Source organism: Montipora foliosa, chromosome 11 (genome assembly GCF_036669935.1).
Source record: "Montipora foliosa isolate CH-2021 chromosome 11, ASM3666993v2, whole genome shotgun sequence".
NCBI classification, from domain to species: Eukaryota; Metazoa; Cnidaria; class Anthozoa; order Scleractinia; family Acroporidae; genus Montipora; species Montipora foliosa.
Window position 1 is genome coordinate 36,323,605 of NC_090879.1, and position 17,500 is coordinate 36,341,104.

Consider the following 17,500-nt stretch of genomic DNA (forward strand, 5'->3'; position numbering starts at 1 on the left):
CCTTGTATCTCTTCGTCATTGAGATGCTTTATTCTGTAGGTTATCGGATTCGTATATTGAATCTTATCGATTGTGAGTATCTCTTCTGTCCAATGTGGTGTGTATCCTTTGTCAAACACTTTTCTCTTGTACTCACTTATTCTGACTTTATCACCAACTTTGAACTCTTCAGTTTGGATGATGATTGCTCCATGTCACCATACAGATTGAAGTAAACAACCCCTTCATTCTTTTTTTTGCTTGCTTCGACAGGTGTCATTTTAATTGAACTATGTTTGGTGTTGTACTGTTTCAATATTTTTGGTAGCATATCCAAATATTGTGTATGCCTTGTACGGTGATTTTTGATCATACGATTCCATCTTTCGACTACTGACGATTTTTCTTCATTTTCTGTTGAATACAGTGTTATTTTGTTCTTTTCCAAGAGGTCTTTCACCTGTTTCTTGTAAAACTCACTTCCTTTGTCAGTCCACAAGTATTCTGGTTTTCTGCCACCCCCAAAGATATTTTGGAGCGCTTCTCTGACAGTCTCTCCGTGTTTGTTTTTTAGCAGTCTAATCCATCCATATTTGCTGAAAACATCTATCACCATAAGAAGATATCTGTAGCCTTTATTCCATCTGCTGAATTGTCCCATCTCAACCAAGTCTGCAGTCCATATTTCATTGCTATGCTTCGCAATAACATGCCGTCAAGTGAATTTTCTTCTGTTCGGTTTGTGAAGCCCGTTTGTGAAGCCGCTTGTGAAGCCCGAAAAAACCAAAAAACGGGCTTCACAAGCGGCTTCACGAACGGGCTTCACAAACCGAACAGAAGAAAATTCACTTGACGGCGTGTTATTGCGAAGTATAGCAATGAAATATGGACTGCAGACTTGGTTGAGATGGGACAATTCAGCAGATGGAATAAAGGCTACAGATATCTTCTTATGGTGATAGATGTTTTCAGCAAATATGGATGGATTAGACTGCTAAAAAACAAACACGGAGAGACTGTCAGAGAAGCGCTCCAAAATATCTTTGGGGGGTTTCTCTAACCCTAACCCTAAACCCTAACCCTAACCCGTTACGTTTTTTGGTTTGACACCGAGACCCAGTGATTTTTTTACTTGCATAGTGTACTTGACCAGTGTGGAAAACCACGGTCTTTGACCGAAAGGAATATTTCCTATCTGTTTTATCATAATATTGTAAGCCTCATGCTTCTTTGACAGATCATCTCCGGCTTTGCTGTATGCTATATCATGCTGTTGACAGATCGAATCCAATCTCAAATATTTCCATTTCAATTCTTCCATGAATGAGCTCACGAAAGTTGAATACAAACTGTCTTTTGGGATCAATTTTGGCAACCATAATTCGAATCTATCCAAAAAAATTCTTCCACCATGGGTTGCATTAATCATGTGAATCAATTCTCCATCTTCATTGAATCTGCATGGGAACTAACATTTTGCTTTCTAATTTTTCGAAAAGCCTGTGATGATTAAGAGGATTGATAACGTTAACATGTTTCGCACCTCCAGTGCCATCATTATTAGTAGCTTGAGTCAACAATCTTCGTGATTCAAAACCAGTATTATCATTAGCTGAAGTATTATTCGTATCAAGATACCATAAGCTATTCTTTCCAACCGATCTTGAATAATCATCTGAATATTCCAAAAGATTCTTCACAAAAGTCACATTGTGGAGATTGTCAGTATTGTACACTATTTTACCGGCTGATTTTATCATGAGATGTTTTATAAGACTATGAGCACCACTGATAACCGTTATTCTATCTGCAGCTGCATATCCTTCTCCATCAGCTAATTTTTGAAGTTGAAAACGAACTTCAAAATATCCATTATACCAATCGAAAAATGAAGATCTGTCATTGATTGTGAATTTGTATCCATTCTTTACTTGATGTTGATTGTTGGCAGGGGCTCTTATCGCATCGTCTAATTGAAAACGAACATATTCGTTTCTTTGTATATTTTCACTTGATCTGAAAGCCATTTATATTATGTTATGAATTTTTTTTTATACCGTTACCAGATATCAAATGATTTAAAATCATGTCGGTGCTTTCATTTTGTTTTGTCACAGGAGACTGAGGTCTTGTAATCATTTTTTGTCGTTTCGTCGAACCTTGTCTCATTTTAGAAAGCTGTTTCATGATCAGATCACCAGATTTTTCAGCGACCTTTTTACCTATCTTATCACCACCATGTGATACTCCTGATTCAATTGCATTTTTTGCCATCAGCTTAGCTACTTTTTTGAAAACTGAAGATAAAACAGCTTTCGCAGGTTTGAATACATTGTAGATTATGATACCAGAGCCTTTGTGTTGAAATACGAATCTGCCAAGTTGTGGATCGTAAAATCTTTTGAATTTGTACGGTTTCATTTTACAATATTTCATTGCATTATTCTGCTCTTTCTAAAATTAATGAATATGCAACATCGGCTCCATTCAAATCAATCAAACGTCTTTTTCCATCAGTTACCCACATTCTCATCGAAGATATAGTGGTTTTATTGATGGGATTATATGTAATACGTCTTGGTTCCAATGTGAAAGAATACGATAGTTTCAAAACGCTGGTACTGAAACTGTAAATAATATCAGTATCTTGACCATCAACTAATGAATCATTGATGAGATCACAATGAATATTTAAAACGTCAGTATCTTGTCTCAAATTTGGGACTTCATTGCCAATATGTGTTCCGCTTGACAACATTCTTTTGTCAAAACCGATGAGATCATTGAAATCCGATTTTGTTAAATCGAGTCTGATGGTGGTCGGTAATTTTACTGTGACTCTGAATGTTGTTGCATCAAATGTCAAAGATATCTCATCGTTTCCGATTATCTGTTTGATATAGCTGTCAAAAAATCAGTATAATTCCAAACACCAGGTGGAAAGACCAGATTTTGAAAGTTTGATCCATCATCACCGCTATACACTATTGTTTGATTTTTATAACTTCGATTAACATTGAACCAAGTGAAAGACATATTGATAAACCTATTCAAACTGAGCTGATATTCACAATTACTTGGCAAAATTATTGGCCTCGTGAATTTTGTAATGAAATTTTCGGGTTTATTGAAGGGTACATTTTTGACAGAATAGCTTGACAATAAAATTTCTCTGTCCATATATATATATGCACTATCATTGCGTCAAATTTTGAAATACTTCTTGTACATTTTATCGCATTGAGATTTATTAATCGTTGATGCCTTCAACAATGTATCTAATATTTCAAGTCGAAATTTCGCATATCAATATTTGTATTACCAGCTAAAACTTCCCCAACAATCAATTCCAATTCTTTTAGAAGTTGTTTTGGATCATTGAAAAACACAACATTTCCACCTTTTCATTTCTTTCGAAGTCCTGAACTGGTTTTGAATTTATTTTCATAATGTTTTATGTATTCATTCAATGTAACTCTGGCATTGTCTATTCTCCATCTGTCTCACAGATTCAGAAATTGAACCTCTTTTGAATTGTTTAGTTACAGAAGCCTTGTAACCTTTCAATTGATTTCTTCGTTTTTTGGCATCATCAATAATCTTATTAACATATTTTCTATTTTTTTGTTTTGTCATCTCAAGGTGATTTAAGACCTTATCGACAGAATCATAATTTTGACGACCAAGATCATTCAATATCTCATTATTCACATCTTCATCGTCCAATGCATACTCAACTTCATCATTATCATATTCTGGAGGCAGCTTCTGTGGTTCTTGAGGAAAGTATTGAGGATCCATATAAATTTCTTTATTTCCTGCCAATATATCTTCCAGTGATTCTTCATACGTTGGTGGTGTTGCTACTAGTTGTTTTTCTTGCTGCGATAAAACAGTTTCATCGAATAAATCATCAAGATTTATATCTTCAACTTCATCCTCAATATCAAGACCATACTCGGGAACTTTGCCTTTCATCTTTGATGGTCGTCGTCTTGCAATAGATGTTTTCAAATTACTGGCAATAATATCATCCAGTTTTGTTGTAATGGGTTGAAACACCTTGGAAAAAGATGCTTGGTTTGTTTTTCGACTGAGATCATGTTGTATTAAGGCATTCCTTACTGCGTTTATTTTATTTCCTGATTCAGATTTGCTTTTTGCAAGTTCTTTTTAAGTAAACTAATTTGATTATTTTTATTATTTGTTTACACAAAAAATAATGTTCAACACGGTGTTCAACATTATGTTGTAAAATAATATACAAGTACAATAAATGAGAATACCAAATTACGATTCTGTTGACGGAAATTTCGAAAATTACAAACAGTTATATGATTTCATGCCAAACAAATGCTTTAGAATGTTGATTTGTGGACCGTCAGGATCTGGTAAAATGAACACATTGATGCATATGATTTACAATCTCCTTTATTACGACAAAATCTATCTGTATGCCAAAAACCTTGAGCAATCGAAGTATCAAAGTTTGTTGAAAGTGTTCGAACTGATAAGTAAGGACGTCGGTTATGATATTATTGAAGCTAGTAACGACCAGATTATACCGGTATCTGAATTGACAGATGATAATCAGAATCTTGTGATATTCGACAATTTCGTTTGTGAGAGAAACCAAAAGCCATTGATCGATTATTTCATCTGTGGAAGACACAAAATTGTAGTGTCATCTATCTGTCACAAAGCTATTATAAGACACCGAAAGATATCACACTGAATTGCAGTCATTTCTGCATTTATGAATTCCTAAGCACCAATGAAAAATCACTGCTTTGTCGAGAAAACAATACTCCAAAAGAAGTCTATGAAAAAGTGACAAAGGATCCATACAGCTTCATGTATATCGACAAGCCACGAAAATTTACCACAAAAAACTTTGATGATAAAATATAAACGAGATATTCAAATGTTTTATTGGAAACACAAACACAGAGTATCAAAATCATTGAAGACGGTGATTACGACATGGAAAATTAAAAAATAGTCAATTTAGCAGAAGGAACACACAATGACAATGCTATTACAAAACATCAACTTTCAGACCGGATTAGACGAAAAACTGAACACCACTGAAGTTGTTCTCGTCAATGGATCATGCGTTCTGAAAGGGCATCTGTTGATGGATTCAAACAGGATTCAGGATATTGGAAATCCACGTCAAAATGAACAAGATGCTAAGCCATATCTGTATTTTTCAACATGGTATATGCAGTTCGAAGATGACAATGTTAAATTGAATGTTAAAAATCCGATCGACATGGGGAATAAAAAAATCACCAATCTAGCAGACCCTTTGCATCACAAAGACAGTGTAAATAAATTTTACGTTGATTCATCGATGGTGTCAAAAGCTGATAAAACAGAGCTTGGCAATTATATTTTAAAAAGCGGTTTGACAGCTGATCTTGACATGAAATACCATAGAATAGTCAATCTCAAAACACCAGAAAATTTAACAGATGCTGTCATTTGGAGCTTTTTGAGTCAAGAGCTAAGTAACTACACACATGAAACTGGGTTCACGATGCAAGGTGACATCGATTTCAATAACAATAGCATTTTCAACGTCGCAAACAGCAGCAATAATACATCAGCCGTCAATAAATCCTATGGTGATTCAAATTTAAGCAAATATTTACCAAGGGATGGATCTCTATCCATGCAAGAAGAGCTATCCCTTGATTCAAATCCTCTAACTGATCTACCTGAACCAAAATCTCTGATTGATGCAACAACAAAAAGATATGTAGACAACGGTCTAAACAGTAAAATGGATAAAACATTGTCAAGCAATCTTGATCTGAACAACAACGAAATAACCAATCTGAAAAAAGCAACACATAATCAAGATTCTGTTAATTTGGAACAACTGAATGAAGCTATTTCAGCATTAGCTTTGACAACAAGAATATTATTTTAAAGAAAAACAACAAATGTCACTTCACCATCAAACAACAACGATGCCGCTAACAAAAAATACACTGATAAAAAAATTGGAGATTCACATATCAGTACTCATGAAAACAGAAAAAATGTTTTATCATATGGTATGGACGACAGTGAATTAACAGTCGACTACGGCATCACAGAAGCCAATTTAATTGATTTTTATGAAATGCCTCATAAAATCAATAAAAAAGCTTTCACCTTGAAAGTTCAACGAACGCAAGATGGTTCAAACTTTTTCAAAGGAAGATTCAATTTAAATCTGTTAAAACTGATTCGAGACAACCTGAGACAAAATTATGCGGCCTGCGTTGAGATATCTTTCAAGAGTTCCCAATTCTATGAAAAGGAGTTCGACACAACCAAAATCAGTTTTGAAAAGATGAACATGCATATAAACCACAGTGCCACAAAATAAGTAAATTCCGATTACAAATATTATCGATCTATATTGAATCTGTCAGGAGGTGAAATACAAAGACGATTGTTTGTCAATTTTCAAGCTGATTACGATAACAGCAGTCCTTCTTTGCTTCCAATTTATGCATTGATTTATGGTTTAAAAGATAATACGAATCATGACATAGACATTTCTATTTACGATTTTGAAAAATATTTTGAGATCACCTCTTTCCATTATTTCAAAATGCACATGGCTAGAAACATGAGCAGTCAACGAATAATCAATCTCGGATCACCGACTGACTCTAATGATGCTGTTTCCAAAACATCGCTATCTTCAATTGTTAAAGACTCGTATATTTTTGGTGCTGTAACCAAAAGTACATACGTTACTAATGATGGAGGGTCTTACAATAGCAACGCGTTCACTTCCAACAGTTTAATCATCAATTTCGATTCTATAAATATCAAGTCAATTACTTTGTATAATGTAGACAAATCTATTAATAAAACCGACATTCTCAGTCTAAATTATGAAGATTTGGGTGGTGGTAATTTTAGATCTTGTGTAATGAGATTTCAGTTTAAATCTCAACCAATAAAGTTTCTTATCAATATGGTCACGAAAATTCTATTTATCAGCCTCCACAGCACCACAGGTATTAAATTTAAACTTGTTTGTCAAGTAGTTGATGTGTAAATAATATGATGTAATAATAAACAATGCCTTACATTATTTTTAGATAAAGATGGTGATCATGCTACCGATAAAGACGGTAATAAAATAGAATTCACAGTCGAGTATATCGATGACTCCATCCAGTGGATTAATGATAAAACCGAGCCATTCATCAACGATAATGGACATTCAGACATAAAAGATCGTCATTCAGTAATCAATGACGGTAATGCTAATGATCATGCCATCAGTAAAAGCGATCTTGGTGCAGCTATTGCTTGTTTTCAACAACAGATAGCATCACTACAGAATGAGATAAAAATTAGTGGAAGGACATAAATTTGCATTGGGATTAAAACCCCAATGCAAATTTACATCCAACATTTCAAGCGTAAAATAAAACCGTTTTTTGGCTTTATTTTAGCTTAAAATGCAAAATGCGCTGGTACCCATTTTTAGGGTTTATTAACGTTTATTTTACGCTTAAAACGTGCTGGTACCCGTTTTTAGGGTTTATTTTCACGCTGACATCCCCAAGTACTATACCACTGTCAAGTCACCGTTAACTACCAGCTTAGCAAAAAGCTTGCCGATTGATCTTCCATGGCAAAATCAATAGCAAATTAACTGTCTTTGGTTGTTGAGACTGTTAAGAAATTTCACTCTTTGAAACTTAGATTTACATACATTCAAGCGCAGTGTAGGAATCAGCACAAAAGTATTTGGGTGACGTTTGAGCAATCACCTTTAATCACACGTTGTTGTAAAGCCAATCACTTGCGTGTGACTAAATAAATTTACGTGCATTTCTATGAAGTGAGAAATTTCTTAGCCTGTAGTATAAACAAAAAATAGTACGGTTTGTGGGGGCTATTTGGGATAAATAGTGGCTAGTGATATTTGAAACCTCAGCAAATATCACTCGTGTCATTTATCCCAAATATCCCTAGAAACCTAGCTATTTCTTGTACAAATATATTACCTTGATACTTTCATGTTCCGCTACAAGTAATTCCAACTGTAATTTCTTCTTGTAGTTGAAATAAAAGTTCTTACACTGGGCACCAGTTTTTGTAATCACCCTACGTGCTATAGCTTCCCAATCACGTCCACAATCTTTCAAACCTGTGGAAAAAAGGAACCCCACAAATTGAACATACTGTTCAGAGAAAATAAAGAACTTTCCTACTCATCATAGTTATATAATCACTGCTTTAAATTTGGTAGAAAAGTTTGGGCTGCATAAAGCCAAATGGGGTAGAGCAAGTAGTAGCTGGATATGTACGTAGTTTCTTTACCTTGGAGAGCTATTTCTATTTCTTTCTCACTCCATCGTGATGTCTCTACATGATCTGTAAACAAAGCATATGTTGACTTTTCAGACGAATTTGTGGTCAAAATCCCCATTCAGGGGGTTGAAAAATGGATGAAATCTGATCAAATTCTCCACCTGGATGCTATTTTTTAAATTAACTGTCCAAATAATAACATTATATATTACCAAAACTTTGTTGGTTTGAAGGCGAAGGAGTTGGTTTGGGGCGAAGGATCCTATCCCTGCGGGCTTACGATCGCGAGTCATTTACAAGTTTTCATGTGCAGGCTGTAATGCCTGTTATATTGGTGAAACCAATAGACATTTCGCCACTCGCATCCGTGAACATCTCGCCTCCGACAAACATTCCCACATATTTAAGCACTTGAGAGGTTCTGAAAATTGTCGCTCCCGGTGTTCAGAAGACTGTTTTAAAATCCTCGACTCTGCTTCCACACGTTTCCAATTGAAAATCAAAGAAGCCATGCATATCCTTTGGGAGCAGCCATCTTTAAATTCCCAAGTCAAACATCTTAATTTATCCCTTTCATACTAATTAGTTTCTTTTCTTAGCCTAAACGGTTTGGTTTTTTCTGTTTTGTTTCATGGTTGGGTGTTTTTATTCTGTTCTCGCCTTCATCCTTAATTATTCATGTTATATCTCACTTTGTTACACTATTTATTGCTCAACTTTAGTTTATTTCTCATTTGTCAACTGACGATGGATGATGTTTCATCCGAAACATGTATTGATTAAATATGAATTTCAAAAACATCGTATGGATCATCAAAGCAAACATTATATATTACGAACAAACAATCCTTATGGTAAATACGTCCTAGTAATTAACAGAACAAAATTTCCAATTGTAAAAGATCCAAACATGCAAACAGGCCCTAATTTCCAAAGTCATGTTCAACAATTATTGTTCGACTTAACATCGTGTTATTGAGTACGTTTTAAAAGTGCAAATCAAGAATCCTGCTCATTTTTACAAAGATGTTCTTCTACTTGCAGGAGTGGCATTTTTATTTGCACACATACAATACGGTGTTATTTAGCACAGGAGCCACAAGAAACCCACTCAATGACTTTTGCTTCATCATCATCTTCTGTACAGAGTGGTTGCTTACAGTTACACAAATAGCAAACATTATCTGACACATCAACTCTCAGTCTGGACTGTTTCACGTCCTTGACACTAATGGCTGATTCAGCCCGAAACAAATTTTTCCAGGGGCATATGCACATTTTTCGCTCTGCCTGGTAGAGTAGGGTTGTCAAGGATCCAAAAATTTGGTTTCATCAAGGGAGTTGATAATGTAAATTGAACACCATACAGGGCTCCTATGAGCTGACGTATCGAGCGTTAGCCCTTCGTCAGACCAAATCGAGGAATTATGAGTTGTGCGTAGTTTTTATAGTAGAGTAGGAGCTACGCTATTGCTGGTAACAAGGCAATGTGAAAAACAAGAATATATTAGTCAAATGAAAAGCGTTCGTTAATACCATGGGAATTAAGGGTGTCAATTTGGAAGACGAATTTTTGTTCCAGATTCTTGTGGCTTTCCGTCGTACCTAGATGTAGTGAAATGCTGCAGATAGCCATGTGCTGTTTGGAGTGGGTAAGGAGATTAAAATGACGAGAGACTGGCCTAGATGCATCTTTGTCATTCTTCTCAACATCGCGAAGGTGTTCGCGGAATCGGTCGCCCAATCGTCTACCTCCTCGGGAGAACGAATACAACTGCGTGGGAAAAGCGAGTGAGGGCTTGGGTCGAGGCGAGGCGGGGGAGCCTGTAAGCATCTCTTTAAATTCTTCATTCCGGTATACCAGCTCCTGGTATACCGTACGATTGGTCAAGTTTGACAGTTTACATCAACACTTATGCCATCATTTCGATTCATGGGCGGAGCTTACGCGTAGCACGAAAGAAAGTCCTCAACTCTCTCGCCGAGTTTCTTAAAGTTTTCCCAAACGTACAGGCGCTCAGATTGGGGCAAAAGTTGTGTCTGTTGAACTTAACTCGAGAAAAAGATCCCTTTCTAATGCTTCCAATCGGTTTTGGTAAAAGCATAAATTTTCAGTTACTTCCGCGCGTTGTGAAAGCGCTTCAATGTTGTGATACATCAGTGCACACCGCTTACAATATAGCACCACCTGGTATGATATATAGTTTGAATTTTATTGCACACACACGACTATTATGTCCCCATGCACGCCACAATTGTTACAGTGCTCCCTCATAACTCTGACGAACAAGAACAAATACAATATTATATTACGCAAATACTTGGCAGGGTATTCAAATTCACCAGCTAAGCTCAATTAAATTTCTGTGTGCAGATGTCATCGCTTTTGAAATAGCGCAAAAATTTGCCGGAAACACGGGTGTATTTCCGTTGCATGTGACCACTGAAATGATATGATCTTTTGCTGTCTTAAAGCTTTAAAATATCAAGCGATTTCAGGAAGCGAAGGTGATGGCTACGTGTCTGTATACTGAAACTCATCCACATGAAATATCGATCTTTCACATTAATTATCGGTTGTCCTGAAGCATCAGCGCTGAATTTCATTGATGAGACCATCTTATCATCTAGGCCAGAAACTTCAATGGTTGGATTTCTGTTTTCCTTGGAAAAGTCAACACAGCATCGGGAACTCAATATGTGTGGTCGAATTTGCTAAATCTCCGGTCGGTGATTTCCTTGAAACCCGTTTCCTGGGCGCTTTGACAATAGCTACGTTTGCTCGTAAAGTTATTTTCTTAAAAGTGCCTTAAATTCTGGCTAACGTCCTCGCACAAGTGAGACAACCGTGACAACTGAAAGTTTTTCGTTCCGCACAAGGTCCAACCCTAAGGAAGCAGCAACATTGGCCAACACAACATTTTCGGCGCCGCCAGTGTAAGAAACGGACAACGCTAAATATGGAAACTCTAGAAATCTTCATTCCCAAACACGTCACGTTTTTCTTGGAAACCAGAAGAACTTAGAAATATGGCCTTCAGAGAATCAACGCATTACCTCTGAACAACAATAAGAGAATTGTGCTTGAACTCGCGTGGAACCACACAAGTCCGCCCATTTTCAACACTTGGACATTGACATTTTGACATGCGAAAGGTTATTTGCAAAGTGCGTGGAATGAAGAATTTAAAGAGATGCTTACAGGCTCCCCCGCCTCGCCTCGACCCACACATTTTTTTCTCTTTTCCTACCATCTGGGAGCCTGGAACAGGCTACAATAGCGTAGCTCCTTCTCTACTGTAAAAACTACACACAACCCATAATTCCTCGATTCCGTTTGACGAAGGGCTAACGTTCGAAACGTCAGCTTTTAGAATCCCTGTATGGTGGTCAATTTACATTATCAACTCCCTTGATAAAACCAAATTCTTGTGTACTACTTCCCTACCGACGCACCACCACAGTTTCCTCAGAAACTACCCCCTTTATTCTTTTGTCAGGGATCCATTCCATTTCAGATGCACTTCTAGAAGAATTTCCGAGGGTACTGAGTATTCCCAGGTGATCATCCATTCAGTTGTTAACCCACCCAAAAGGACTTAACTTCGATCAGTAGAAGACTGGAATCGGCTCATGTTGTAAAATTCAGTTCTTTATCTTGTGCTGTTCTTCCAATGTCTTATGGTTTGCTTACCAATGGATAAATTGGTAAGCAAATTGGTAATTTTTTAATGGTCCTCACAGATAATAAATGCATGGAGCTGCTTTTGCCAAAGTGTATTTTTGTGGCTAGCCCTTGATTATCCACAATTGGTACATACTCACTCAGTGATTTTGGTGTTTCAAGCAATCTGATTGGTTCACTGTCTTGGAGTAATTGAGTATTATTCACTCCATACGGAGTGACTAATGCATGATCCAAACAAAACAAAATGGCCAGCGTAAACTTGCCAACATTTCTGAATCAGAAATATCGAGAAATACAAGATGATGCTATGCTACAGAATACAAAGGGGGCCACAAAAGTTAGCCTGAAAGTTTTCAAAGGTAAGAGAAGTGTTCATACTTTTGCCGACTAGTGTTTGACTTCGTTTTTCCAGATAATTGTTGCTAAAAATTAAACAATCTTCACGCCAACAATTTCTTTCACTTACAGTAATTCTATTTTGTAGGGCTGGTCGCCATTTAGTCCAGTCAATCTACGTGTTTTAGATGGTCCTGATCAAACAAATTGCAACAGACTTTTCTTCACTGCCATGCAAACAAGGATGGTCTACTAAGTGACATACTAAAAATCCCCCAAAATCCGTTAAGGGGAACACGCCAAAATTTAGCATTTAAAGGGCATCCAATACATGTGCTCTCACACTTTTTAACGAAGAATTATTTTATTGCTTGTTTCACTGTCTAAGGTGCTTCGATAATGACAAACTAATTTTCCTGTATTTGTTTAGCTAAAGGAAATTTAAAATGGTCCTTTCAATAAGATAAATACTTCAGCAATTGGCCACAGGCTTACCAATTTTATTGTGAATCACGGAAAAATCCTCTTTTTGTCGTTGTGGTGACTTGCTTGACAATCTTTCCTTCACTGGGAACATTCCGTGCGCAATACATGAACCAAACAAAACTAAAGATACTTTTTGTGGGAAATACACAACCTATGAGAGTAAACCGCTGACGATTTTAATGCTGTCACACATTTAATGCAGCACTTCAATCTGTGGCAGTACTTGCACTGTTTTTAGGTTATGTTTTTATGAAAAGGTAAGTGTTCTTTTCGTTATAATTTATATATAATAAATATTACTCTTTTTAAAATAATGGTTGTGTTTTACAAGTATTAAGCAGTTTTTTTCAGTGTCCGTGATGTTTTTGTCTATGGAACTAAAATCTGCTGAATGAAAACATGAACAATAAGGTTACAAATGAACAAATAAACTCTATCAGACACACAGTGATTGCAATTACTGCTATTCTATCAGACAGTCTTTATCATCCAAAAGGCGGATGAAATTCATCATAACCAAGGGTTAATACTGTTTATAATTATTAAAAATTAATTATTGTATCTCAACTATCTTAAGTCATCTAGCTTTGTGAATCAAAGAAATGACCTGTCGTTTTTAAAAGCCCTATCACAATTTAAAATGGCATTTCGAATTCTGTTTATCAAGGAATGAGCCGATAAAAAAAAAATTCGTTATTGATAGCACAGCCATTATTATTAAGATTAGAGGCAGAATTTCAATGTGCCATTCATGCAAAGAAAAAGAAAGAAAGAAAAAGCGAGGCTGGTTAAAGTGGATGGAGAACTGTTGCATTTGTGGAGGGAGCTTAAGCGATGGCCATCCTGTTGTTGTGTTGACACAAAAGGGTAGCGATAGTATTAACCATGTACGTGACACATGTGGTGCCCACGAAGTTCAAGCCCGGGTTGGTCAGAGCGTTCATCAGAAATGCCGCCGAGATTTCTGTAGGCCGAAAACGTCAACTTCAAAGATAATTGAAGAACAACCAGCTATAGGTCGATGTTCTGTCAAGCCAAGATTCAACACAAAAAAACACTGTTTCTTTTGCTGCCAATCTGCAAAAAATGATGGACGAAAAAGGGGAAATGACGTCATGCCTGTGAGAACGCAAGACTTCCAAGATTCTATAGCTCAGATCTGCAAAGAAAGAAATGATGAATGGTCTGAAATAGAGTTCTATCGTCAGCCAAAAAAAGAATTTTGTGAGGCAGAGAAGGCAAGAAGAATGGTTGAGACAGCAGCGAAGCTACTCAAGAGTGATATTGTTACGCGACAGATTTTGTACACACAGCTTCGGCTTTTCAACTTTTCCAATTCTTGCGTAGAAATTCAGCACTCTGCCGTTGCTGGCAGCCAACTCTCTCTAGCTCTCTCAAAACTGGCGTTTATATATGCTCTTGCTTAGCTATGATTGGTCAGAGAGCTTGAAAAGTTTACACAAACGTGATCCTAACACTCTCAACAACAAAGGCGGAATATCTTGTGGTAAATACTTGTGGTAGATACGTCAGCTTAGCTAAATTCGAGTTAATTAAATTGTTAGATAAACTGATGGCAACAGAAACCGAAGATTCTGCGGTCCTTTATGCTAACCCGTGCAGGCTAACCACGGGAAAACTAACACTACAGATAATTACGTTAAGATAACTAACATGGTCGGTATCACATCTTTATAAGAAAGAGCCGCTAAGACGGTCCTCGTGTTTCCAACAACATCGGCGGAAATTCGGCTGTCGCTTAATGCATTTTCTCGTGGGAAAGTTACTTAAATCAACTGAGAGGGACTAGGTTGTTTTCGACACCTAATTTGGTTTGCACGTTTCAATTTCTTATCTAAATTCTTAGCACCGTGCATGGCATACTTTGCATACAATATAAAATATGCTTTAAAATATTATTCCCCCCTTTAAGATGTCGCCTCCCGGCGACAAAAGAGGATAGTAACTCAATGAAACGGAAATTCACAGCACTATTTTGTTTGAATTTTTTTTGATTGTGTTTTGTTTGTTTTTGTTGCATTATTTACAAGTAACTATGAAAGCATCTCTGAATGAGGTAAACTAATCTATATGCCCTAGAAGCCCTATAATGTTCAGTTCGTTGTGGTCCTTGAGAAGACCTTCGGTATTGGTCGGGCAGCGCCACTGAACCACTGGAAAGTAAGTACTTGAAAGGGTGCGGGTTCATCCTGATGAACATAAGTGTAGATGTGTGAGTGTTCCATCGAAGAGGGCAAGTTGAGCTGACATCCTTGAAGAAGAAAGAAAACAGCTTGACCTTGAAAATAACGCAAATTCTTTTCCTATCCTGGTGGTGAAAAGTTCAACTGTGTACAGCATTATCAAGATGTAGAAGAAGGGACTGGCTTGTGAGACTGGAATCAGCTAGAATGACGTCACCCATGTGAGGCGGACGACAGCAAATGCATGACATGTCAGGAGACGTGACAGGCTGGCGTTTATTTTGATACCAACGTAGAAGGCAGAAGTAGTAATACGTTTGACAGTTGATGATGGCATGGCAAATGATCCAGACTGTTATGGGAAATCCACAGGAACGTAGTGCAGGCTGGAAACAGTTCTTGGTGAACATGTGATGATGGCAGGAAAACATAAGTTCAGTATCACAGGCAAAAGGAAAAACATGACCAAACCAGAAGATATTAAACATGTTCTAAATGGTTAGGTCAATGGTTAGTTAGGATATTATTACTGCAAAATCAGAGAAAAGGTGAGAACTTGCAGTGGGAAAGGTAGACAACAAAGGCGAAAGAGTGTTAATTGTGCCACAAACAAATTTTCGTAATGTGTCCTGTCAACCATTGAATTAGAAAAACGTGAAGATGGCTAAACCAAACCTATGCGCATACTAATGTATGGTACGAATTGAGGTAGATACAGCATGGAAATAAAACTTTCTGTATTTCGGAGACGAGAGGCCGCGATTAACGATAGTGTAATGTGAGGCATAAAGAAATGCCAATAAAACAGATGCAGCCAAGTCAGAAAAATTAGCCAAATAAGAAACGATGCCACAACGTTTTCGTTCAATATCGAACAAAAGAAAGTGCGATTCGACCTAACGTGAAGTTTGGACTGTCCACCAACTTGACCAAATACTGGAGTCAACTCTCCGCTAACCAACTTAATGTAACTAATTGTCGTTTGCGACATAGGATGTTTAGTTTGGGGATGAATTTGTCGCCAGACATCTGCTTTAATAGCGGTGACGTTAGCACCTGTGTCTACTAAAAACGTGAGCTCAGTATCACAAACAGCTCCATTAACCGAAATATTGTTTGTGTCGTGTGACAATGGCAGAGTATCGCGAGTTAGGAGAGCAATAAATTGGTCATTAACCTCGCTAATGTCATTTAAACAATCGACCTTGACCTTAGAAGTTAGCAAGTGGTCTTCGCTGACATCAGGACAGACTTGTAAATTCCTGTGGTAAATTTGGTTGGGTCTGGGTCTTCTTGTTGCAGATCAGCCTTATGAACTGAACTCTCGATCTCCTAAAGACTATTTTGATCATCCTCTGAACAATGAGCTAAAGGGATGTTAACGCCGAGATTTTTCTTAACACTGGTGTTCTCGGCCTCGAGAAACGACAAAATCTTCTTCTTCAGTGTATCCTTTCCGTAATATGAACAAAGTATTCTTAAAAGAAAATGCACTAACTTAACTTGTGATATGTCAGGATTTTTGCTGACATTTCTGGTCTGGGCAGTTGCATGGACCTTATCTGAGTTGACATTCCTATGAACAGCTGTTTCCGGAATATAAAAAGTCACGCGAAATTTACTATTCAAAACTGTGGCTGTTTCCACATGAAGTTCATGACATAAAACTACTGGTTCGATAAACGTGCAGGGGCTTTGCACTACTTCAGTATCATTGAATTCCGTCTCCACCACAGTGTAAAAAACAACAAATTCTTGTAAATTTGGTTTGCTTATATGAATAACAGGTTCTGTAATACATGGCCTAAATTCGGAGAGCACACACATACTGGCTTCGGCAGGAAAAACTTGAACTTCTTTTGATGAAATAACTGAATTCTTTTCAAATCTTCGTGCAACATGACATTGTAATACGACTTTATTATTATTATCTTGAAAATTTGTTCCTTCTTCAACCGAAGAGACATTACTACAAGTGTGACCTTTTGAACTGTCAAATAACTTTGAAAAACATCTTGTTGAGTTAACACGGGAACTTTGTTATTCTGGCAAACTCTAAAGGCTATTTACTGCTTCACAACCGGATACATGTGATACGGAAACGGTTTTATTCTCTTTTGAATTGAACTTCTTGATCGGGAGTTGACCCTGTACTTTCATTTGTGTTGGCCTGGCTAACTTCTTGTTGCTGCCTTTTATGGAGAACTCTCTTAGCCAATTGTTCTGAGTGCACTGCGTGATATGTAGGCGGAGGAGTGTTCGAGACTTCTTCTAAAACAATCATTGTAATTTCTGATCTGTTCGGGAATACAGAATCGCGTGCATTGACATACGACTCATTATTCTCTACATCGATTTCTGGTTTCGATGAAGTGGCTAATTCATCACCAATATTATCATTAATTAGGTGCGAGCGGAAATTCTTGTGGTTCGGCTCGTGATCACCCCAATTTCGCTCCAGACATACAAAATC

At 37.0% G+C, this 17,500-nt stretch overlaps 1 protein-coding gene across 2 annotated transcripts in view; it reads right to left on the reverse strand.

Moving 5' to 3' along the window:
* LOC137976469 (serine-rich adhesin for platelets-like) overlaps window positions 1-17,500 on the reverse strand; it is a 134,018-nt gene that overhangs the window by 17,647 nt on the left and 98,871 nt on the right. For both annotated transcript variants that reach the window (XM_068823831.1, XM_068823830.1), the window contains 2 exons: window positions 8,323-8,376; window positions 8,007-8,149 (listed from right to left, as the gene is read on the reverse strand). In XM_068823831.1, coding sequence (XP_068679932.1) covers window positions 8,007-8,149; window positions 8,323-8,376 — 197 coding nt within the window. The remainder of the gene's footprint in view (window positions 1-8,006; window positions 8,150-8,322; window positions 8,377-17,500) is intronic.